Consider the following 26,779-nt stretch of genomic DNA (forward strand, 5'->3'; position numbering starts at 1 on the left):
TCTACGAAAGTATTCACCTTATTTTGTAACTACACAATCAGATCTTTTAATAGTTTTTGATCTTTAGACACGGTCTGTACAGCTTCCAGAAGACCACAATAAGCTTTCTTTAGTCGTACAACTTAATTTGATAGAGTGTCATACTGTAATGATAATATATTGAAATTAGAAGTCAATTTTCTCTGTTACCATATTTTTTCGTCAAATCTTTAGACTGTGTTTGTAATTCCTTGGATTGGTTTTAAAGTTCTTCATATTGGTTTTGTAATTATTTGGAATGGTTCTCAGATTGCGCTGTTATGTCGTCCCTCATTGTCTTAAAATTTTGGGACACTAGAGCAGTGAGGTCATGTGGAACACCAGTTATGAGTATGTTCCTTTCACTTGAAATATCGCCGTTCGGTACATTTACTATACATGAAACATTATCATCAGATTGATGGATTACGCTGCATGAAAGATCACCTAACTGAGTATAATTTTCACGCAATGAATGATCTGTCATAATATCTGCATCAGTTTAAGAGAGCGATCAGGTTCTAAAACTTGTGCATTTTCATCTTCTGTGTTAGCAAACTCGTTCTGTTCAGTGTTAAGCTCTACGTTACTGCCTTCTTTTGCAGTCTTTTTATAAATCTTGTCTATTTTCACCGTAAAATTAATGTAAATTAGAATTTTTTATAACATTTTGAATAACTAAGATCTACAGAAGTCCTAGGTATCAATATCCAGTCCAGTATGGCTGGTAAAATAATTTTCAGCAGCACATGCTAGTGTTGATAAAACGTAATGGAGTCAACCGTCTTGTGACCTACATTCATGTATTCTCATTGACAAGGCCAAAATTTAAAACAGAAGATACTGTTATTGAATGACTTGTACAAAAAGTTCGGTATTATTTATTGTACGCACCAGGAAATCTAAAGTTATGTGCTGCAGATTGTTCTTACCACAATACAGTAGTGATACACTGTCATTCTCAAAATGTTTCCTAGATTTGATGAATGAAATTCTCTAGGTTGAACCATCATTTTTCTTCTTTTTTGTTGTTTATTTCTTTCTCCCTTTTTAAATGTGAATGCTCCGTTAGATGTGGCACATGCAACATAGAAAACCAAAGAGTGTTAGGTGATTGTAAGTCTTTTCGCGGTCTTGTCATTTATAATCACTCTTTCTGTTAAGTAAGTTGTTAATATTGGTTGTAGTGAGTATAAAAGGCAAAAGACAGAAAGGGCTATTCTAATGATGAGATTAACGACGAAAATCTGCGATGCCTATGTTATAGACCTATCTTTAACACAATGACGTGTGACAATGGAAAGACGATTAATCAGTTTTGAGTTTAATAGTTTTGCAATAAAATGACTCGCAAAGTGGTGGTTTCAGACTTAGTTATCATGCAACTGAATGAAGATAGGTTCGTTTTCTGGAACATTCTGTGAGTACTTAAGAGTGTGACAATCTCAACTGACCCACTGCATCATCATATTAAGACAACCAACAACGAATATTTGCTGAAAAACATTAAAAATTATCAAATGAGGACAAGGAGTAAATTAAATAATGCAAATGAATAATGTAAATATTCATATTAGTGTAATTCAGCTTATTTGGTTTAAAAGTGTAAGACACCAACTTGTGTTCCATCGTCTCACTAAGACGGCTATGATGGAAGAGAATGCAAAACAGTATTGAGACATTATCATTTGTCCTAAAAACAAATTCGAAGTGGAAAAAAGTCTTAGGATTTATCTCTGAGATTGGGAAGCTGTAATGTTGATAATAAAACGTGGGTTTACAAGACATGTGACCTTAACATATGACAGTTTAATGGAACTTTGATTTTCCCGCCATTTTAAGATGTACAATTGCCCCAGAGGCAGTGACCTTGAGACTTGTCACAGCAGTGACCTTGAATTGTCGCTTTAAAGGTAAAAGGTTACAAAACGCATAAATCAGTGAGTCCCTACCCTTTTGCCCTATTACTCTCATTAATGTAAATGTTTAATTTTTTCCCCTTTACGGATTAACTGAGCTGCTTGAATGCCCTAATACCATTTTATTATTAATTAATCAGATGCTATTATTTACCTTCAAAAACATTTAGTTGCAACAAGTCTTATCCACAGATCAGATAGTAAGAACCACTTACACACAAAGCCTCTGAATTTCTTATTAGACAGTCACAATAAGAATGACTGGACTCTTAACCACCAGCAAGTTCGTAAATGAATTGTATAAAGAGAGTTTTACGCCTCTCTTAACCTTCACACATGAAAATGTCTGTTATTACAGTTAGTGACACAGTTTTTCTACCCTGCCAACTGGTTTCGTTCAGTTACAGAATATCATAGTGGCTGCAGACCAGCCACTTTCAGGTGCTGTGGACAATGTCATTTTGTTGTCATGGTAACTGGGCTGTTGCGATAAAACACGAAATGCTCACTTTTTTGTTTTTGTTACTAGGACTGTGATCAATAATCTCCGACTCACACAAATTACCTCACTTGCATTTTAATAATTTTGTAACACACCTCAGAGTGCGACACATTCATTTCATAAGGCAGTACCTGCCGTGCATGTGTACTAACCTCTGTAAACTATTCTTTCAAGTACTTTATTGTGGTATATGTCAAAAACATTGACAGATTGATAATGTTTATTAGTGACTCTAGCATTGTCTATGCAAATCTTCAAGTAATCGTGGACAAGCACTAAGTATATGAAGTAGAAGAGCACTGGCGCGATGACTCCCGCTGTAGCTGTTGTAAGCAGGTACAATCTATCCCCACCACACTACCTTCGAACAGCTTTTTAATTGTTTTTTGTTTTCCTCTCCCCTCCCCCCTCCTACCCCACTTTTAAGCCCGCCAGATACGGCTTACGACGTGCAATCGTTGTCAGTTTCACGAGTTAATGGCAGTGAGTGAATGCGCCGTTTTCTTTCAGCAAGGACACCTTTCGGCAAGGACACAGTACATTGCAGCCTGCTAGAGAGTCATCGCTGTAAACGGCACGATGTCTTTACGTTTCTGTGCTAATGGGGGAAGGTGGCAGGTAAGCAAGGCGACTGGTTTGAAACTTACGACAGTAAGCCGAGAGAATTTTCGCGCTAATTCTGGACGATGTTTTATTTATGCATTTATTTTTACTGACAGGATTAGGGTTAGGAGGCACACACTTGCATCTTATGAGAGAGATTTCTCAAATTCCAATAACGTGATACCAGATTTCGATTCAAACAAATAGTTGCAGTGAGACTACAACTCACATAATCTAAATTTTTCATTGTTAAGGAAAGAAATTATTACTATAATACGTTTCTGGGCAGTGGAGACAACTGGTAGATTAGGCTGAGAAGTATTAACAGTTCTATAATAATGAACTATGAGTCATACAGCGAAGATTTTTAAAAGAATTTTGCTAAATCATTTAGGTGAAAAGATAGAAAAGGAGCTGAATGAAGAACAGCATGGGTTTAGGAAAGGAAGAAGCACGATCGACCTGATATTTTCTATCTGTCAACTGACGGAAAAAAGTTGGGAGTATAACAAAAGAGTGATATTGTTTTTCGTAGACAAAGAAAAGGCATATGACTCAGTTAACAGGGAAAGACTCTGGGAAGAAATGAAGAAGATTGGTATAGAAGATGGATACATTAATGTAATAAAGACTATATTCAGAGGACACAATTGTAGAATTAGAACACCATTGGGGAAATCTGGATACTTCAAAATAAGACAAGGACTTAAACCAGAAAGTATTCTATCTCCTGCACTTTTTAATGTTGTGATGGAGGGAATGAATAGGGCAGTTAAAGATATAGTAAAAGAAAAAAACAAAAGATGATTTTTGCAGATGATATGGTAATATGGGACAATAAAGAGGTAGATGCACAGTTACAACTTGTTGGGTGGAAGGAAATAATGAAAAGGTATGGATTAAAAGTAAATAAAGGTAAGAGTGAAGTAATGGTATTTGGAAGAGAAAAAAGGATCAATAGGAATATTACTCTGAACGGAGGACCCCTCAAAGTGATAGACAGTTTCACTTAATTAGGGAGTGCAATATCTTGTGATGGAAGAATAACCAACGTAATTAATAGGAGGTTACAGAAGGAAGGCAATTTCCACCAAACAATAAAACACCTGTTTTGGAATAAGGCAGTTTCAGAAAAAGTAGAGCTCCTTATGTATAAGAGTTGTTACTTCCGTGTTGTCACTTATGGAGGAGAAATATGGACAACGACAGAAAGGAACTGGAGCAGACTGCAAGCAGTGGAAATGAAATTTCTCAGAGCAGTTAAGGGAAAAACAAGAAGGACAGAGTAAGAAATGTAAATATTAGAAAGGACCTTAAACATGAAAGTATGGGAGAAGAACTCGAAAAAAAGAGAGAGATGGTACGGGCATGTTGAGAGGATCTGTGGGCAGAGACTCCCCAAAATTATGGAAGAAGTAAAGATGGATGGGAAAAGATCTAGAAGGCGCCCAAGAACACGGTGGAAAACGGGAGTGAATACCTGTGGAAAGGAGAGGTGTGACCTGGCAGCAAGTGGAGGAAGGAAAGTGGTGGGAGGGCCGAGCCAAATGGAGGGGACTCGTCAGCACCCAGGCCCAACAGTAGCTGGGGCGTGATCCGGATATAGATAGATAGATAATAATGTGGAAGTAGCCGACACATCAATCTAGCGTCCCTCATGTGTTTCACGAACTGCCACTAAAAACTGCCAGATGAAAAACACTCTTACTTCACTGAGTCAGAACTAAAACTTCTCTCTTCACATTTTTCACAGGTATTCCGTATAACTACTATATTCTAAGAAAACGTTTTATTGGACGGGTATCTCCCGGGAATTCATGTCAGTTTTCGAAGCTGAAGGCTTTATTCCGATCAAACAACCCGTTAGTTGCTAACTACATACTAGCTGATCCCACCAAGATATTAGTAATCATGAGATGCAATCAGGTTTTTCATGTTTGTCACACAATGACCGCTCATCCAAGAGGCAGATCTCTCGACGTAAAAATTTCCATTATCATTTCCCAGTAATATGGAATGTGCTGTTCATTTTCTCGTTGGAGAAAATCGAGGTGTATGAACGTCATCCAAAAAACACTGTGCTGTTACTTGTTTTATAAGAAAAAGGATTTAAATCTTCATTGAATTACAACAATATAAAATTCTATCTTTCTGACACGGTCTATTCCACTACCATTCTGTTTTTGATCACAGTTGTTGCCTGAATGTGTTTGATAGAAATGGGATGAAAAATTAGTGTACACAACGAACATAGACAAGGAGCCGAGGGTAACAAAATTTGCTGCTCATTTTCCATCGGAAAATGTCTCATTAATGTAGCCGTATCACAGGAAACGTGTCAGAGATAGGAAGGAACGTAGGCAGGTTAATATGTGACCTTTCGGTTTCGCGGTGAATCAGCTGTTTTTTGTTAATCTCGGGTGTGTATCCGGCTCCAGTCGTTTACGTAACTACAGATACCGCCGCAAGATAACGGTAAGGTGAGCTGTCAGAATATCTTATTAGATAAACGACGGTACCCGGAAGGGAAAACGAGAGCAATACAAAGATAGGTTCGCGTTTAACGACTCATGCCGTAGTTAGATCATTAGTGACGGAGCACCTGCTTGTACTGGGCCTCAGAGGGAAACGAGCCCTGAGTCGCCTGTTTTATAACATCAATCTCTTTTCTAACGTTTGCATTTCTCCCCCTTGTCGAAATGTCTCTTCTAAACCTACAGTACTGACCATTAAAATTGCTAAGGATGAAAGGATTTTTCGAGTATCTCGAGGTCCTGTATAGTCGTATGGCTTGTTTCTTGAGGGTTAAGGTGGTATTCATCGTGAAGATCCACAGTGCGTGTGTAGCGTTGCTAATGATGCATAGCACTTTGTTATGTTTTATGTGAGGGCGGCGCAGGCGTGTAGGAGCTGCGTATCCCCAGTCAGGAGGTGCGCACGTCATCAGAGGTCTAATCAGTGTCATGGACCTCGACACCCTCCTATTCAGTGTACTTTCCCAATTGAGCTTTGGGTAAAGTTGTTTGAGCCTCGCGTGCACTCTGTTGGCAACGTATTCGATTTGCTCCCTCGATGTAAGTTTCCAGTCCAGCCAGACACCGAGATATCTGACTTTATCTTGGAAACGTATTGGGCATATATGTAGTGTTACCTGTCTACAGTGTTGATGTTTGCGCAGTATTTTTGGTCTTCGTGTGAACAGAACTGCTTCGCACTTGTCGACGTTTACTTTAATACGCCATAGTTCCAACCAAAACTCGGCAGTTCTGAGCGCCATCTGTATTCGTTAATTTATATTTGACGGTTTCCAATCTTGCGCAAAGATGTCTGTGTCATCCGCCTAAATGGTTAACGCCGTATTTTGTGTTTCTGGGAAGTCATTAATGTACAGGTTGAACAAGGTGGGCCCCAGGATGCTTCCTCCTGCCAGAGGTTCGAGTCATCCCTCGGGCATGGGTGAGTGTGTTGTTCTTAGCATAAGTTAGTTTAAGTTAGTTCTAGTAGTGTGTTAGTCTAGGAACTGATGACCTAACCAATTTGGTCCCTTAGGAATACAAACACATTTGAACATTTTTTTAAGAATGCTTCCCTGGGGTACTCCAGCTTGGATACTGTGTTGTGTCAATTATTTGCCCTGCACTTCAGTGTTCAAACATCTGTTTATGAGATATGAGTGTATGAGACGTACGAGTCCATCTGGCAAACCAATTTAGCTTAGTTTACGTTTAAGGCCGTTCTGCCAAAGCTTCGTGGGGAAGTTGGTAGCGTGTTAGATCGTCGTCACAACAACCAACGGCAGTGGTACGGAATAACTTACACCCATAAAACACTCAGAATGGAAATACAAAAATGTCCACTAAAAATGGCGGCACAAAACTGGCGAATAAACCAACACACAATAAGAGCACTCACCAGGACCCATGTCAATCGAAATGTAACACTGGGAGAAAGAGTCGAACTCATCAACACTACCATCCTGTTGAAAGCCTGGGGTTGTCACAGATACTATGCGCACCAACAGAAATTGTGCAAATGCTCCAAGGGGCATCTATTACCTGATGTGAAGGTGGGAGATATTCAAAGTCTCACAGACAACATGCTCACTGGTGAAGGAGGAAGGAAGTATTGGAACAAATCCAATACTGAACTACTCTGCATTGTTGCCAGATGTATCCAAGATGGCGGCGATGATGTCATCCAATATGGCGGCATGTTGACTTGGCAACAGCGCATGACATCATCAAAGATGGAGGCCAGGACGTCATTCAAGATGGTGGATTTTGGCGGGAAGTTTGAATTTTGGAAGGAAGAGGGTCAATTGGGCTACATACATTAACCTAACCCTCTCCCCTTTTCCAGAAAAATGGCGGGGAGTTCAAATTTCACCAGGATAATGCATCACACCATGGTTATCTCTACTAAGCTAAGAAAATCGTGGGAAGATAGGCCACTTGGGCTGCTTCCACTAACCTAAGTCACCCGACTTCCACTTCCTCCTATGAACTGGCACCAAGTTTGAATTTTGGCGGTGAAGAAACCTCGCTACCAACCTAAAAAAATTGCTACAAAGAAAGGACACTTGGACTAACATCAGTCGTCCGACCCCCACCTCTTCATAGGAACTGGTGCCAGGTTTGAATTTTGGTCGTAAACAAAGGTCACTTGGTGTTTCGCTACCAACCGAAGAAAATTGCTGCAAAGAAAGGACACTTTGATTAACCTCAGTCACCTGACCGCCACCTCTTCCTAGGGATTTGTGGGAAATGGAATCAACCTGCACTGGGCTTCTGGAGAGAGGAATGAGTGTACTTTCTTTATTTTGGAACAATTTATTTAGGGATGGAGAATATTTTTCACAGTGATCAGAACCCACACACTGACTTGCCACACAGCATACATACCTGGAAACTACTCGTAAATGACTCATCTATAATGATCTACACACACACCTGCTAAATGTAAACTGTCAAAATAACGCAATGCACAGCCTACAGACATGCAAACCACTCGTAAATAATGCAGTACATTTACATCCAGATCCCCAAACAGCCCTTAAATTGTCAAAATAATAATCCATCTAAAACTCTCTGCAAACATGCTTGCTAATTGTCAACTATCGAAATCATGCACCAGTCTTTATTTAAACAATTAGAGACAGCACCACCATCCAGTGTGTTCGCCAGGAGGTCTAGACTCCAACTGACTTAGTACACACTACCACCAGCAGAGGGCGCTGTCGTCCGTGACGTCATCTGATGACGCAACTACCGTAATTCAAGGTGGTGGCGTACATTGTGTTCACCACGAGGCCTAGTACATATTGACACCACCAGAGAGCGCTATGTGGACCTGTAATGAATTTTGACGAATACCACACCCACCTGTACTTGGAAGGAAATAGTTAAAGTCTCCATCACGATCCTCAAGCGACCGCCACGTCCCCTTATCAACTGATGTTGTCATGCTAACGTACGCTAATGTGCCCTAATGTGTAATAAAGTGCATTAACGTGCACTAACATGTACTAATGTGCACTAACATGTACTAAAGTGCACTAACGTGCACTAACATGCACTGATGTGTACTAACATGTACTAGTGTGCACAGCACATGACGTCATCCAAGATGGTGGGGGGAAATGGTGGGACAAGGACTCTGCCTATGATGGACATACGTTTTTATTATAAAAGCAATGTCTCCACCGTGGATCTAGACTCCAACTGACCTAGTACACATTACTGCCACCAGAGGGCGCTGTCATCTGTCCTCTGACCTAATCCCAGATGGTGGTGTGGAAGGGGAAAATGGAGCGAAAATGACTCAGCCTGCGCTGGGCAGCTAGGAAGAGTAAGGAAGGAGTGTACTCTATTTATTGTCGAAAATTTTATTTAGGAATGGGGTGTATTTATCACACTGGTACAAAACACATGATGTTGTCACGCCTCACAACCCACAGACCTGTAGACTACGCCTAAATAATGCTCTGTAGACACGCAAACAACTCCTAATTTTCCAAAGTAATTTCAGTACAGACCTACAAACTGCTCCTAAATAATGCAGCACAGTGATGTGAAGACACACTCAGTACTCGTAAACTGTCCAAATAGCGCATGGCACAGTCTACAGACCCGCTCGCAAAATAATGCAATCAATGCATGCAAGCACCACCAAGCCACACCCTGTCCAGTGGACCGCACAGGAAGTTAGCGGCATCCTCCACGAAGTAACGCGGTCGTCAGCCGTCAAACCACACACAGATACCTGCATGCATGAGGCAGGGACATCCTTTTCATACTCAATTTCTGAGAAATTCCTGTCCAAATACGGGTTCACCTAGACACAAGTGCTGACGTGATCAGGCGGGAGCACAGCCGCAAGCTGCCGCCGAACACAGGTGAAAGTTGCATCTATTTTCAGGTATACAGCCACTATTATACTGACATCACAGAACTCCAGGGCGCAGCCCCCATATCCAAGACACCTCCGGACAGCACTTGTCTTTACTGTTGATGACAGTGTAGCTACAAACCTTCACAAACCCATCTAAGAATGTTCTCAATCTTATACTCATGTCACCTGACTATATGCAAGTACTTCCTCAATTTACCTACATTTTGTTGGATATTCAGTCAATTCACACCTATTCCCATCAAATAAATAAATATATTTACATTAACTTAGTTGACCTCACGGAAATAGTTAACGTTCGCTTTCTTGATGTCTCAGCTTGTATGCACGAAAATTCCTGCCCTAAGAGAACCTGTTTACGAAAATGACGCAGAGTAGCGTCGAATGCAGTCTTCCTTGAGGACCTAATGTGGTACCCATTCCATCACGTGCTACCCTTCCTGCTCTTAACATACGCAAATGTTCCCACCACTGTGTATAGGCTCCTATATCCCAGCACAAAGGATGTGAATAAATCGAGAATTATGATTGGCTCTTATCGAATTTATACGCCGAATTACTGTTGTCGTCAGTATCGAAGCACCATCCACCTTTTCTTTCTTTCTGCAGAGCGGACTTTCAGCGGTAAAATTATTTTGCACAGATAGCTAAAGTGCATTGACAGTTAAACCTGTAAAACTGTCTATAGATCATCAAATACATACGAGACTCACAAGGATACTGGAAGCCAGGATCATATTTACCAATGTCACTAAATTAAATATTACGATTGCTGCTAAAGTCTGACACCGATCCGAGAACAGGTATTGTCTCCTCGCAATGGCCCTGCTTCTGGAACGAATCTCAGAATCTATAGCGCACATAATTTTCCAAGAAAAAAATCTCTCTTGGTTATCGATGTGCTGAATCTATACATACCTCACAATGGGACACACAGTCATCCTCTCTAGTCATACCACAACATAAACCACAGTAACTTTACAATGAAATATATAAACTTTTTACACAACATAAGCCACAATAACTTTACAATGCAATATATACCATTTTACACAAACAGTGCAGTTATCTTTTATTTCTGTATAGCACCCGAAAAAATTATGGTATACCTACACTCAAACCGGCTATATTTCACGAAGCTCCTCAGTCCTAGGGAAGCACTGTCCACCTTTTCTTTCTTTCTACAAACGATACTTTCAGCAGCAATAAACTATTTTACACTGATCGACATATTGCAGCGACAACTAAACCTCGCGAAGTGTCATACATATCGTCAAATACTGAAAGACTCTTACTCAATTACGCTACTCTCCCACTGATGACAGGACCTTGAATACAAGAACACAAGTATTTTCACATCGTTTACCATAATATTATATAATTTTCGAGGTACTTCTCTACATCAAACACACAACAGTAGCCTCCTGATCGCTCACGCAACATAATTCCGAAGATATAGACTGGAAATTATTTCTCTAGAAACCTGAAACTTCAGCTAGGTGGAGCGTGTTCTAGACCACTGACTAACTAGAAACAAACAGGTGAGAAATAATATTTCCATCCGCAAATACTGATCTCGCTGATGTAACAGATACCAAAGCATCCCTAATTTACAAGCCAACTAAGGTGTTTCTCATGTCTAGAGATCAAGGAAACGTCTCTTTCACCTGCTAGATGCACACCCTACAATCGATCTTCTCTCAACAAAATAAAGGTGCGAAATATGCAGAAGCAGCCAACCGAACAATTTACATGGGAGGGAATAACAGTCCAATGCAAACGCATCTCCATATCCATTCTCAAATTTCCACTTGATCACAAAAGCTGTTCAACACATATTAATTATTAGTTCGCTATTCGGTCGTCTAGAGGATGAAAAAGTTAAGTCAGATACATTTCTACACTCCAACAGGCCTTTGCATTCGGATGGATGCTGCCGTTAACGGGAAACGTGAATCATTCCCACCACAGGACGTGCATACACGGAATCGTTCTAGAAAACCGGTCATAGAAAACCGGTCACATATATCTTTTATCATTATACTTACAATTAAATGTTATGATCGCAGTCTCAATTGAAAGGCACCCGACAATGAGCGAAGTATCGGAAATACACCCTGCTGAAGGCTGTGGATCTGGAAATGGAAATATATGTACCTTCCTTATGACTGGACACAGTCATTTCCTTTCCACAAACACATACTTTATAAACCTGATTCTCAAATGCGAGCATATTACGCGATCACCATTACTACTAAGTATAATACTTCATCAATAACTGATTGCCTATGATACGAAATAACACTTACCGAAAATCAACAATGCATGTGCATGTCTCTTACGTTTTTCTTGCCAGTGCTACCACTGTGTCTTAGAAAGATAGGTGTAATCGGGCAGACGTTTAAAAAAAATCCGATCCCAACAACTGCTGCATATTACTGTGACAAGCAATCTTGGTTCTACAGGTGCACACAAGTATCTCTGTTAAAAGTTAAACCCGCTTTACGAATTGAGGTACGACATTACCTCTGAATGAGGTGGTTTTTTACCAGACAAATACCGTGACAGTGATAATAGGAATGTGTATTATCAGCCTATGATGCAACCTCTTGATAAAATCACTGAACTTTGAAAGTGATTCGGCTAAGGAATGTGGTATGTAAGCGCTATTTGCGACTCGCTCAAACCGCCCCCAGCTAGATAATTCTACAGTATTTGTAGCGCATTCTGTCTCGAGACCATATCAGAGGCTCCACGATATATCCACTGAGTTATAGTCGATGACTGGTTGAGAAGGAACACAAACAGTAGTAGTAGTATATGATGTGCCGCTTGAGTTCGTAAGAAAATGTACACTAACTTGTCAGATCTCTAGTGTTACGCTATCTGCTAGAAATGATTTGGAATCGGGTCTTTCCATTCAACCACATACCTGCATTGGATCCTATTGACAATACCCTTAATGGTTACAACCACTACTCAATATATATTTCTGATACTTTCATATCTCAAAACGAGTCACCTTTCCTGAACCTAGCTGCTACAGTAAAATTCCAACGTGGTTTTAGTCACTCCCTATACATCTTACAACTGCACCCATTTCTAAAGCTTCCTGCATGTGACCGTTCCAATTTAAATCGGAACTGAGCAGAAGTCGGAGAAAGACGTATTCACCACCTTCTGCAACTCATGTAGAAACAGAATGACCTGAGTTACTGCAACAGGACCGTGCTTTGACCATTCGGTGGAAATGCGCGCAATGTGGTACATCTCCAAATTAGATACAGATACTACAACCTGAAGCAGATTCGTGTCCATTCAAATCAGTCAGCCCAACATACTACCATCGTTATGCTCTACCCCTCAACAGAGCAAAATTAGGAACTACAAAACCTCAACTAACTTCATCTGATATAGAAGTCACCTAGGCATCGATGCTACAAAGTTGTGGTGGGGCTCCAGCGCGGAGAAAGAAATTTCACAATGCTCCCCAGAATAGCGCAGTGTGCCGCCATGCAAGCGTTCCTAACAGTATACACAGTCCATCACCGAATTTACACAGTCCATCACCGAATTTACACAGTCCATCACCTCAAACTACCGCTGCTAGTGTGCTTCTAAACTGGCATTAAGAAGTTCTATCCACGGCCTTTCACAGGAAACTAGACGTTGCACAGTGTAATTTATGTTCTTACGGTGGATACCATACAACGTAATACATCGGATGATTTTAAATAAAACACACAACATAAGGAAACCGGAGGAGTTTTCTCGCGTTGTGTAGAGTCCCCAAACTACAGTCCGAATATGATTCACGAGCTCTACATTTAGACTCGTTTCACCGGCCATTGTGGCCGAGCTGTTCTAGACACATCAGTCCGGAACTGCGCTGATGCTACGGTCGCAGGTTCGAATCCTGCCTCAGACATGGATATGTGTGATGTCCTTAGGTTAGTTAGGTTTAAGAAGTTTTTAGTCTAGGGGACATATGACCTCAGATGTTAAGTTCCATAGTGCTTAGAGCCATTTGAAGACTCACTGACGGAATAGCTGGTAACTCTACATTCAATTTCGACGGATTCCTCATATTGCACTCATGTACGCGATCAGTGTTTCGGTGCTATCCACGCCAGAAGGTGCTGTCCATCCACCAAAACCTTCTCTCCAACCCAAACAAGCAATGTCAGTCAATCATTATGTGGTGACCAATAGTGTGCCAGTGCATTGGTGGGATGGAAAAGACACTATCTATGTACTCTAATAATGAGCATCACAGGTGGTAGCATGAACAATTTGTTTCCAATTTTATGTTAGTACATGTTTATGTACGGTAGTATGCGTTTATGTACGTTAATGTATATTACATTTTGTCTAGAGAAATAAAGACACAAACACAAATTTAAGATTGTAAATATATTTATTTATTCGGTGTGAATAGGTATAAATTGACCGAATATACAACGAAATGCAAGTAAATTGAGGAAGTACTTGATATCTTCTGGTTCACGCAGAACAATTTGTACGTGGGAACAAGTATGCGGCAACAGGAGGAATCAGAGAAAACGTCGAGATCGAAACGAAGGGAATCAGGGAGGCACTCAATTTTTTTCCGTCGAGGCAGCATTATACTGTATGTCTATTGAGTTACCAGTGACACACACTAGTTGACTACCGTATTTGATGCTTTTCAGGAGTAGGGCAGAGAACCATTCACTTCTAAACTACTTTGTATCTGCGTTAAAGGATAACAGAGTGTGGACCGGGTGATTGATTGAGATAGATCTGTAATGAGGTACGATTTAATGTTTGACTGATGCATTCTAGAGATGGAGAAGTTGATACAGGTCAATTTTTTCCAGTGTTTTGTCTGGATGCATCAGTTGCGTGACATAACCTGCATTATACTCATATGCAGCCACGTTTTCTGGATGTGGTTTAAAGCACTGTCTACTTGCAACCGTTAGCAGTACACCTGTCACACATCAGAGGACTTCCATCTCATGTGTGATGAAAGTTTACACGTTCCTGTAAACGAACTTTGATTTATGCGATGTACTCCATCCCCCCTGTCGCATCTTGGGTGTAAAATTGAGACTTCAGCGTCATAACTAAGTTAGCGATGGGAGCTTGTGAGGCGCTGCAATCCCCATGTACACATTTGCCCGACAGATGTTCTGTTTCACAGTTAGTGACGGAATGGCTTGTAATTTTCACGTGTCGGACGCTGCTGCTATGCGTTTATCTGTTTGCTTGTGGGGTGTATCTCCCGCTACTAACGATCATTTTGTATAGGCCTGATGCAGGAATCATATAATTTGTGAACGGTGATCGGATGTGAACAGTGGACACTATACATCTCCAGAAACTTATATTGTGCTCGTATCTCACAAGAGCAAGTGTTTTACGGAAGTAATTTTTTCGTTTTTACGAGCGGTCTTCTTCTGGTCGGTTGCAGATTATTCCCTAATGGTGCTGCAGGGAGGGTAGGTGAATGGCTGTGTGAGGAGGGTCTTTCACTCTCTAATTTTACCCTAAGACAATGAGAATGCTCTATGACTCCCATACACAGAGAGATAGATCGTAAATTACTGGTATACTTTGATGATTTATGTGTTCGAGAATTAACACTGAATGGACGTACTGCACAGTAATCTATCGATATTCGCAATGATACTCTCTAAGTGGAGAGGGGGTTGTTTAGCTATGATACTGAAACTGGGGAAACATGCTAAGTTAATAATTGGCTCCTTCTACCGACCCCCAGACTCCGATGATATAGTTGCTGAACAGTTCAGAGAAAATTTGAGTCTCGTAACAAATAAATACCCCACTCATACGGTTATAATTGGTGGGAACTTCAACCTTCCCTCGATATGTTGGCAAAAATACTTGTTCAAAACCGGTAGTAGGCAGAAAACATCTTCCGAGATTGTCCTAAATGCTTTCTCCGAAAATTGTTTCGAGCAGTTAGTCCACGAACCAACGCGAATTGTAAATGGTTGCTAAAACACACTTGACCTCTTAGCCACAAACAATCCAGAACTAATAGAGAGCACCATGACTGATACAGGGATTAGTGATCACAAGGTCGTTGTAGCTAGGCTCAATACCGTTTCTTCCAAATCCACCAGAAACAAACGCAAAATAATTTTATTTAAAAAACCGGATAAAGTGTCAGTAGGAGCCTTCCTAAGAGACAATCTCCATTCCCTTACGAACTGACTATGCAAATGTAGACGAGATGTGGCTCAAATTCAAAGATATAGTAGCAACAGCAATTGAGAGATTCATACCTCATAAATTGGTAAGAGATGGAACTGATCTCCCATGGTACACAAAACAGGCCCTAACGCTGTTGCAGAGGCAACGGAAAAAGCATGCGAAGTTCAGAAGGCGAAATCCCGAAGATTAGCTAAAACTTACAGACGCGCGAAATTTGGCACGAACTTCAACGCGAGATGCCTTTAATAGGTTCCACAACGAAACATTGTCTCGAAATTTGGTAGAAAATCTGAAGAAATTCTGGTCGCATGTAAAGTACACAAGCGGCAAGACGCAGTCAATACCTTTGGTGCGCAGTGCCGATGGTACTGTTACCGACGACTGGGCTGCTAAAGCAGAGTTATTGGACGCATTTTCCGAAATTCCTTCACCAGGGAAGACGAATGGAATATTGAAACACGAACAGCTGCTAGCATGAGTTCTTAGAAGTAGGTACCTTATGGGTTGCGAAGCAACTCAAATAGCTTGTACGGGCAAGTCTTCAGGTCCAGATTGTATACCGATTAGGTTCCTTTCAGATTACGCTGATACAATAGCTCCCTACTTAGCAATCATATACAACCGCTCGCTCACCGATAGATCTGTACCTACAGATTGGAAAATTGAGCAGGTCGCACCAGTGTTTAAGAAGGGTAGTAGAAGTAATCCATCTAACTACAGACCTATATCATTGACGTCGGTTTGTTGTAGGGTTTTGGAGCATATATTGTATTCAAACATTATGAATCACCTCGAAGGGAACGATCTATTGATACGTAATCAGCATGGTTTCAGAAAACATCGTTCTTGTACAAAGCAGCTGGCTCTTTATTCGCACGAAGTAATGGCCGCTATCGACAGGGGATCTCAAGTTGATTCCGTATTTCTGGATATCCAGAAAGCTTTTGACACCGTTCCTCACAAGCGACTTCTAATCAAGCTGCGGGCCTATGGGGTATCATCTTAGTTGTGCGACTGGATTCGTGATTTCCTATCAGGGAGGTCGCAGTTCGTAGTAATAGACGGCAAATCATCGAGTAAAATTGAAGTGATATCAGGTGTTCCCCAAGTAAGCGTCCTGGGACCTCTGCTGTTCCTGATCTATATAAATGACCTGGGTGACAATCTGAGCAGTTGTCTTAGGTTGTTCGCAGATGATGCTGAAATTTACCGTCTAGTAGGGTCATCCGAAAACCAGTATCAGTTGCAAAGCGATTTAGAAAAGATTGCTGTATGGTGTGGTAGGAGGCAGTAGACGCTAAATAACGAAAAGTGTGAGGTGATCGACATGAGTTTCAAAAGAAATCCGTTGAAATTCGATTACTCGATAAATAGTACAATTCTCAAGGCTGGCAATTCAACTAAGTACCTGGGTGTTAAAATTACGAACAACTTCAGTTGGAAAGACCACATAGATAATATTGTGGGGAAGGCGAGCCAAAGGTTGCGTTTCATTGGCAGAACATTTAGAAGATGCAACAAGTCCACTAAAGAGACAGCTTACACTACACTCGTTCGTCCTCTATTAGAATATTGCTTCACGGTGTGGGATCCTTACCAGGTGGGATTGACGGAGGTCATCGAAAGGGTGCAAAAAAGGGCAGCTCGTTTTGTATTTTCACGTAATAGGGGAGAGAGTGTGGCAGATATGATACGTGAGTTGGGATGGAAGTCAGTAAAGCAAAGACGTTTTTCGGCGCGGCGAGATCTATTTACGAAATTTCATTCACCAACTTTCTCTTCGGAATGCGAAAATATTTTGTTGAGCCCAACCTACATAGGTAAGAATGATCATCAAAATAAAATAAGAGAAATCAGAGCTCGAACAGAAAGGTTTAGGTGTTCATTTTTCCCACGCGCTGTTCGGTAGTGGAACGGTAGAGAGATAGTATGATTGTGGTTCGATGAACCCTCTGCCAAGCACTTAAATGTGAATTGCAGAGTAATCATGTAGATGCAGATGTATATGCTGTCACGTCACTGGTCTGTGTTGAAGTTACTCTTAAATTGGTAAAACATTGTTCTTGCTATCAGCTGTGATGCTCATTATTAGAATACATAGATGGTGCCTTTTCTATCCCATCCATGCGCTGGCACGCTATTGGACACCACATAAAGATCGACTGACATCGCTTGTTTGAGTTGGAGAGAAAGTTTAACTATTTCCTTTCAAGTCCAGGTGGGTGTGGCATTCGCGAAAATTCATTCAGCGCTCTCTGGTGGTTTCAATATGTACTAGGCCTCGAGGTGAACACAATGAATGCCACCATCTTGAATAACGGTAGTTGCGTCATCAGATAACGCCAAGGACGACAGCGCCCTCTGCTGGCGGTAGTGTGTACTAAGTCAGTTGGAGTCCAGACCTCCTGCCGAACACACTGGATGGTGGTGCTGTCTCTAATTGTTTAAATAAAGACTGGTGCACGATTTCGACAGTTGACAGTTAGCAAGCATGTTTGCAGAGTGTTTTAGATGGATTATTATTTTGACAATTTAAGAGCTGTTTGGGTCTCTGGATGTAAATGTACTGCATTATTTATGAGTGGCTTGCATGTCTGTAGGCTGTGCAATGCGTTATTTTGACAGTTTACATTTAGCAGGTGTGTGTGTAGAACATTATAGATGAGTTATTTAGGAGTAGTTTCCAGGTACAGGGTGTTTCAAAAATGATTGGTATATTTGAAACGGCAATAAAAACTAAACGAGCAGCGATAGAAATACACCGTTTGTTGCAATATACTTGAGACAACAGTACATTTTTAGGCGGACAAACTTTCGAAATTACAGTAGTTACAATTTTCAACAACAGATGGCGCTGCAAGTGATGTGAAAGATATAGAAGACAACGCAGTCTGTGGGTGCGCCATTCTGTACGCCGTCTTTCTGCTGTAAGCGTGTGCTGTTCACAACGTGCAAGTGTGTTGTGAACAACATGGTTTATTCCTTAGAACAGAGGATTTTTCTGGTGTTGGAATTCCACCGCCTAGAACACAGTGTTGATGCAACAAGACGAAGTTTTCAACGGAGGTTAAATGTAACCAAAGGACCGAAAAGCGATACAATAAAAGATCTGTTTGAAAAATTTCAACAGACTGGGAACGTGACGGATGAAAGTGCTGGAAAGGTAGGGCGACCGTGTACAGCAACCACAGAGGGCAACGCGCAGCTAGTGCAGCAGGTGATCCAACAGCGGCCTCGGGTTTCCGTTCACCGTGTTGCAGCTGCGGTCCAAATGACACCAACGTCCACGTATCGTCTCATGCGCCAGAGTTTACACCTCTATCCACACAAAATTCAAACGCGGCAACCCCTCAGCGCCGCTACCATTGCTGCACGAGAGACATTCGCTAACGATATAGTGCACAGGATTGATGATGGCGATATGCATGTGGGCAGCATTTGGTTCACTGAAGAAGCTTATTTTTACCTGGACGGCTTCGTCAATAAACAGAACTGGCGCATATGGGGAACCGAAAAGCCCCATGTTGCAGTCCCATCGTCCCTGCATCCTCAAAAAGTACTGGTCTGGGCCGCCATTTCTTCCAAAGGAATCATTGGCCCATTTTTCAGATCCGAAACGATTACTGCATCACGCTATCTGGACATTCTTCGTGATTTTGTGGCGGTACAAACTGCCTTAGACGACACTGCGAACACCTCGTGGTTTATGCAAGATGGTGCCCGGCCATATCGCCGGCCGACGTCTTTAATTTCCTGAATGAATATTTCGATGATCGTGTGATTGCTTTGGGCTATCCGAAACATACAGGAGGCGGCGTGGATTGGCCTCCCTATTCGCCAGACATGAACCCCTGTGACTTCTTTCTGTGGGGACACTTGAAAGACCAGGTGTACCGCCAGAATCCAGAAACAATTGAACAGCTGAAGCAGTACATCTCATCTGCATGTGAAGCCATTCTGCCAGACATGTTGTCAAAGGTTTCGGGTAATTTCATTCAGAGACTACGCCATATTATTGCTACGCATGGTGGATATGTGGAAAATATCGTACTATAGAGTTTCCCAGACCGCAGCGTCATCTGTTGTCGACAATTGTAACTACTGTAATTTCGAAAGTTTGTCTGCCTGAAAATGTACTGTTGTCCCAAGCATATTGCAACAAACGGTGTATTTCTATCGCTGCTCGTTTACTTTGTATTGCCGTTTCAAATATACCGGCCATTTTTGAAACACCCTGTATGTATGCTGTGTGGCATGTCAGGGTGTGTGTTCTGTATCACTGTGAAAAATATTCTCCATCCCTAAATAAATTGTTCCAAAATAAAGTACACTGATTCGTCTCTCCAGCAGCCCAGTGCAGGTTGATTCCATTTCCCACAAATCCCTAGGAAGAGGTGGCGGTCGGGTGACTGAGGCTAGTCAAAGTGTCCTTTCTCTGCAGCAATTTTCTTAGGTTGGTAGCGAAACCCAAAGTGACCTCTCTTTAGTGCCAAAATTGAAACTTGGCACCAGTTCCTAGGGAGAGGTGCGGTCGGGTGAGTGAGGTTAGTCCAAGTGGTGTGCAGACATTTGCCACGCCGGACATTTGCCACGGTTTTACCTGCTCCGAAGGGTTGGGTCCCTTGTCTCCCCCCCCTTCTCCTCCTCCTCCTCACCCGCCCACCCAGTTTGCTTTAGAAGTTCCTAAGGTGACCATCAGTATGGAAGTTATTACGACGAACAAACGATCAAGGTCACCCCTCCTGCTCATTACAAAGGTTACGCGTGTCTTAAACAGAGGTAATCTAATGAAGGTGTTGTTACATGGATGTGCTTACGCCGAAAAGCGGATCATTGCAAAGGAAAGCTGCTTTCGAGGGACGGAGAAGTGTTGAGCGTATTAGAACATCTCTGTGGACCACCTGACGATGTAGCTCTCAAAGTGGAAAGAGCGAAGAGAAGGTCTCGAGAAGAAACTACACAGTTATCGGATATATATACGCGGGAGAAATGGGAAATCTACATAATAAAGTTTATGACTTTGTTACAGTGATGCCTAATTCAGAATGTATGAAGAGAACCATGCGTCGTCGATGGAGTCAAGAGTGGGGAACCAACAAGAGCCTAAGAACTCTTATGAAATTGATCTTCATGAAGATCTATTAAAGATGGGAGATGGCAGTAGTTTTCTTCTGAAAGACGATAGATTAGAGGTGAGAATAATGATTTTTAGTGGAAGCAAAGGAAAAGAAAGTTCAAAAACATGTTCCCATTTTTTTATGGATGGAACATTTAAGAGATGCAACAAGCAGTTTGCACAGATCTACACCATACACGTAGACTTAGGAGGCCCGATTAAAGAAACAAACATTGTTCCTACTGTATTTGCAATGCTCCCTAATAAGAAGAAAGACACATATGTTCGTCTGATAAAACAGGCAGTCTCTGAGTGGTGTCCTAAAACAAGTGAAGATGGACTTTGAGGCAGCTGCGATATCGGCCATTCGTCAAGTTTTTCCCACAACTGAAATAAATGGATTCTGTTTCCATATGAAGAAGAGTTTATGGAGAAGAACTCGAGTTCTCGGTCTAACTGAGGAGTACCGCTAGAACGAGGATTTAAGACTTCACGTCAGCATGTGTGCAGCGCTGGCAGTTGTAAAACTGGAGGACGTAAGCAATGGATGGATTGAGATTCATGCAGAAGCTCCTGATAACGGAAGGTTCGCTCAATTTTTTGACTGCTTTGTGGATAACTGGCTAGAGAATGAGGATATCGCAATAGAAATGTGGGACTGTTACGGGAAAAGGCACCGAACGACGAATGCTGTTGAAGGGCGGCACAACAAAATAAATAGTTTTATTGGAAACCCGCGCCCTAAAATCAACTATTTCGTGGAGTGCTTGAAAAAGGAAGCACAACTCACAAACTGTATGTACATGAACTTGGAAATGAATCTTGAAGGTAAGAAGAAGAGGAAGTACTTGAAGCTGGACGACAGGATAGAGAGAATCATAAAGAATTATGAAGAGACTGGCAACATTAGGCCTTGCTTGAAAGCCATTGTCCATATTCAGAAACTGGACAAAATACGTTAAAATAATGTACTAAAAACTATGGAGACCACCGAGTCCTCGGAGGTTACAGGCATAAAATTATTAAAACATTGAAGCAGCATTATCGTAGCTAATATTAAGTTGTAATTGTAAATAGAGTGTACATTAGTTCAGCGTGTTTAGGCTGATTTTACACACGCCAGAATGGTAAATGGTCATTTATCATTTTCACGGCCCAAAGCCTGTGCAAAGTGTGATGCGAATCAGCCTTTCATGTAAAAATTAAAAAGTGTTTCAAGCCTCACAAAAGTATCCCTATTGTTGTCATGTTAAGATAACTTTTTTCTGCCTTCCAATATTATGGCCATACTATTAAATAATTGTGAGTTCTAAAATAATTTTCTGAAGCTTCAGAATCGCAACTATCACCCAGAATATCATGGTATGTTAAACTGATAGTATACGCTTTCGTAAAAGAAAATGGGACTGAACCTTTGAATTGCACCTAAAATTGACATCCCAAAACTGATCTGATGCTAACAATGACATTTTGGCACCTCAAATATTTTTTATTTAAGTTTAGCTGCCGTCATTTATAGTAGATGTAAATCTACTTAAGTACAAAATTTAAAATTTGTTACTAAATTGTTAATTATCTTTAAACAGGTCAGTAAAAGCAAGGAGCTTACTACTGAAAATTAATTGTTACTAAAGAACATAAGAAACAAATGTATTAGACTTACTTTTCTTATACATTAGAGCCTTTCTGAAAAGATATTTGATCATTTCCTCTGTCACTGACAGTGTAATTTCAGTTGTTTTGCAACACCAGGGATATCTACTTCTAAATTATGTTTGCTGCTGTTCTCATTTCGAATTCTGGAATATTTACTTCGTCTTCTTTGGTGGAGGAATTTCGGAGAATGCATTTACTAACTCCACTTTAGTGCCACTGTCAACAGTAACATTACCGTCCCTGTCGAGCAGTAAAGGTACTTATTGAGCCTTTCCACTGGTTTACTTAACATGGGACCAGTATCTCTCTGGATTTTCCGCCACATTTCTAGAGCGAGTTTCGTTGTGGAAACTATTAAATGCATCTCACAATGAAATCCGCACCAAACGTCGAGCCTCAGTAAAACTTAACCAATCTTGGAGATTTTGCGCTCGTCTAAATTATACGTGCTTTTTGCGGTGCTCCTGCAACAGCTTTCTGTCGTGTTTTGTGTACCATGGGGGATCAGTTCCGTCTCTTATTAATTTATTTGGTATGAATATCTCGAGTGCTGTTGATACTATTTCTTTGAACTTAAGCCACATATAGTCTATCCCTTATAAAGACGTCACCTGAATTTTTAGCTGCTTTTATAAACAGATATATTTCACGTTTAGTTTTGGTGAATTTCTTTGTTACGGAAGTAAGCCTCTCTACGACTGCGTGTTCACTAATCCATATATCCGTCGTGATGCTCAGGATTATTTGTGGCTAAGAGGTCAAGTGTGTTTTCATAACCATTTACAATTTGAATGGCCTCATCAACCAATTGTTAAAAACAATTTTTAAAAAAGCATTATAACAATTACGGAAGTTGTTTTCTATTTACAATAGGGTAGAAAATGTATTTTTGCCAACATGGGGAAGGTAGATTGAAGTAACTGCCAACTATAATTGTATGAGTAGTGTACCTATTTGTGATGAGACTCAAATTTTCTTTTCTTTGAACTGTTCAGCAACTGTTTCATCTGAGACAGGGGGTCGGTAAAAGGAGCCAATTATTAATTTATTCCGGTTGTCGAGTATAACCTCTGCCCATACTAAATCACAGAAACTATCTGCTTCAAAGTCGATAGTGAGCTCACACTATTATTCCTTAAGTTGTCCTTCTTGTTTCTGTTGTAGCGCAGATAATTACAATTACGGCTTTTCCCTCCAAAACCTCAGATGCTTTCTCTGTGACCCTGTAAATATCAGAGCTAAACAATGTAGAACACCAACGTACGTTACAAGTGTAGCATTCTGTATTACTTCATTTCCTTATTTCTAACACTTTAAAATTGTAAGGCGGCTTTAGATGACATGTCAATCATAGATGTTCTTATCTCTATTTAGTGAAAGTGTTTTCAGTTGTTTTGAACATTGTCCCACTACACTTTATTAACTAATGTTTTTAGAGAGTAAATTAATATGGAGTATGTCATTCTTCTTTTCAAACATTCACAAACCCATTTATTCTTTCCCTAGTGTCTTTTGGGTATGCAGTTGTAGTAATTAAAGTAGTCACAAATGCAGCGATAAAAAAGAAATGATTAGCGTACATTTGCATTCTCGTTTCATCGTTCCTTTCTTGTTGCTCCCATGCCGATGGACTGTTTCTATCGCAATCAGTAAGCGTGAAAGGAAGCTACCGTACAGACAGAGGAATCTATATTTACACTTAGCTGAACTAATTACATGCTGACATAATCGTCGGTATTGCTTTCGTTTCCTAAAAGTTATAAATATTTCGATTTCGAGAAAGAAGCTCTGTATTTGACCAAGATGTTGAAGAAGAAGGTCCCTTACATACTGGTTGTATCGAGTAAGATGTGGAGACGGCGGTTTGAAAGCGGACAGAGGTAGTGCGGGGAAGGGCGTCTCTTACCTGAGGTATTGCTACTCAAGCTACCTGGCGAAGGGGCAAGTGTGGCAAATGTCCGGCGTGGCAAATGACCGGTGTGGCAAATGTCCAGCATTCAGTCCAAGTGACCTATCTTCCCGTGATTTTCTTTGGTTGGTAGCGAAACCCCAAGTGACCTTTGTTTACCGCCAAAATTCAAACTTGGCGCCAGTTCATAGGAGAAAGTGGCGGTTGGGTGACTTAGGTTAGTGGAGGTAGACCAAGTGGCCTATCTTCCCACAATTTTCTTAGCTTAGTAGAGCTAACCATGATGTGACTCATTATCCTGTTGGAATTTGAACTTTCTGCCATTTTTCTGGGAGAGGGTTGGGGTTAGTTAGTGGAGGTAACCCGCCAAAATTAAAACTTCCCGCCAAATTCTGCCGTCTTGAATGACGTCATGGCCGCCATCTTGAATGACGTCATCGCCGGCTAATGGATACATCTGGCAACAATGCAGAGTGGCTGAGGTTCCAATACTGAAGGAGGGCTGGGATTGGTCGACATGAAAACAAAGTGCGCTGCGCTGTTGTTCCACAACGCAACCCAAATGGAGAACAAGAACGGGAACAACGTCGCACCCTGCCCAATAAGGAGCTACAGGCCACGGTCAGAGGAAGCACCTGTAGACACATCCCCTTCCAAGACGTGTCACATCGGGCAACTGATGCTTGGACTACAACTACGCACTCCCCACTATGACTAACCCAAAATTAAGGATGGCGAAACACTATTACGGCGCACTAAGAGGGCAAACGAGCAAAAGAAAAATTTAGACAAAATTTCCAGACCACAATTGGCCAGCAGAGTCAAAAAGCTTCTCAGAAGGTTGGCTTGCACGTGGATGCAGGATATTTCCTGGTTTACACTATATAGTAAAAATTGTTTCAGCATTTAAAATGGTATGCTATTCTCACTATTGACATATTATGTATAAGGAAGGAGAAGCGAGAAACACCTTATATTAAACCATGAAACACTGTATCACATTTAGACAATCGAATGAGATGCAATGAATGCAATGGACAGAGCAAGTATTGAATAAATTTGATAAAAGTGGGGAACGAGAGTAAAACAGGCAGAGCCGAGAGAGAGGGAAAGAGTAATGGTGAAATAGAGTGTTTAAATCACTAATTGATTTCAGTGCTGAGCACTAATTTATTTCACTGCTAAGCTTTAATGATAGTGTGATAGTCACTGTTTAGCATACATATTATTTACACATGAGGGAAAAATACACAGACACAAAAATGATTACGATGGCTCTATAAGATAGCTTTGCATGCGGGAATTAAAAAAAAAACTCTTTTCACTGTCACTTTATTCCACTTGGAGACACGTAGCAATTCTTGTTGCTTATGGGGCGTGGAAGGGATGGGAGGGCGTCGGCGTCGACAACGAGGGCGTAGGGGATCTCCAGGAAGTTTTCGAAAGTCTCGCGATTTGGTGTGTTCTTTTGCCTTCTTGTTTTCTTCCCGCAGGTCCGTAAGGAGTTGCACACTGTCGGATTGCTTTTTTCGCGATGACCGCATGGGCAGTCAGGGCTCGTGTATGGAGGATATCGTGGTCGTGCTTTTAGGTCTGGGGAAAGGTTTCGCATCAGGGACGGCGAGTGCCGTAATTTGTATGTTACGTGGATCGTTCCTGTTTATGTGGGCTACCACTTGTTTTCATGTCGGCCATAGATTGCTGCTAGCCCTGCATAGGAGCCGGTGTTTTGCGGTATCCTTTTCGTTGCAGATTTCGCAGTTCGGCGATTCTTTCATATGGGTTAGGGCCTGCCTTTCATTATTTGGTACGGTGTTGTGCACGAACTTGTGCCACATAGATCTGGCGTGCTCTATTATTGCCAGCTCTGGAATTTTTTCGACACTTCGAATATCTCCCGCATCGACAACAGCTAAAAGATGCCCCTTGGATCGTTGGTGCCATTTCTGTTAGTGCGCAAAGTATCTGTGCCATATACCAGGCTTTCGACAGGATCTTAGTGTTGATGCGTTCGACTCTTTGTCCCAACAATAGGTTTTGGTTCGGATGGGTCCTGGCGAGCCCTCTTATTGTCTCTAGGGTTGTTCTTTAATACACTCCTGGAAATGGAAAAAAGAACACATTGACACCGGTGTGTCAGACCCACCATACTTGCTCCGGACACTGCGAGAGGGCTGTACAAGCAATTATCACACGCACGGCACAGCGGACACACCAGGAACAGCGGTGTTGGCCGTCGAATGGCGCTAGCTGCGCAGCATTTGTGCACCGCCGCCGTCAGTGTCAGCCAGTTTGCCGTGGCATACGGAGCTCCATCGCAGTCTTTAACACTGGTAGCATGCCGCGACAGCGTGGACGTGAACCGTATGTGCAGTTGACGGACTTTGAGCAAGGGCGTATAGTGGGCATGCGGGAGGCCGGGTGGA

The 26,779-nt window shown here is 41.5% G+C and overlaps 1 protein-coding gene across 1 annotated transcript in view; it reads left to right on the forward strand.

Annotated features, from left to right (window-relative positions):
* Positions 1-2,891: 2,891 nt before the first annotated feature.
* LOC126279553 (UDP-glucosyltransferase 2-like) overlaps positions 2,892-26,779 on the forward strand; it is a 95,378-nt gene continuing 71,490 nt past the window's right edge. Inside the window, exon 1 of the mRNA XM_049979687.1 lies at positions 2,892-3,057. Within this exon, the coding sequence (XP_049835644.1) occupies positions 3,019-3,057 (39 nt within the window). The 5' untranslated portion in view covers positions 2,892-3,018. The remainder of the gene's footprint in view (positions 3,058-26,779) is intronic.

Source organism: Schistocerca gregaria, chromosome 1 (genome assembly GCF_023897955.1).
Source record: "Schistocerca gregaria isolate iqSchGreg1 chromosome 1, iqSchGreg1.2, whole genome shotgun sequence".
In the NCBI taxonomy this organism is placed as follows: domain Eukaryota; kingdom Metazoa; phylum Arthropoda; class Insecta; order Orthoptera; family Acrididae; genus Schistocerca; species Schistocerca gregaria.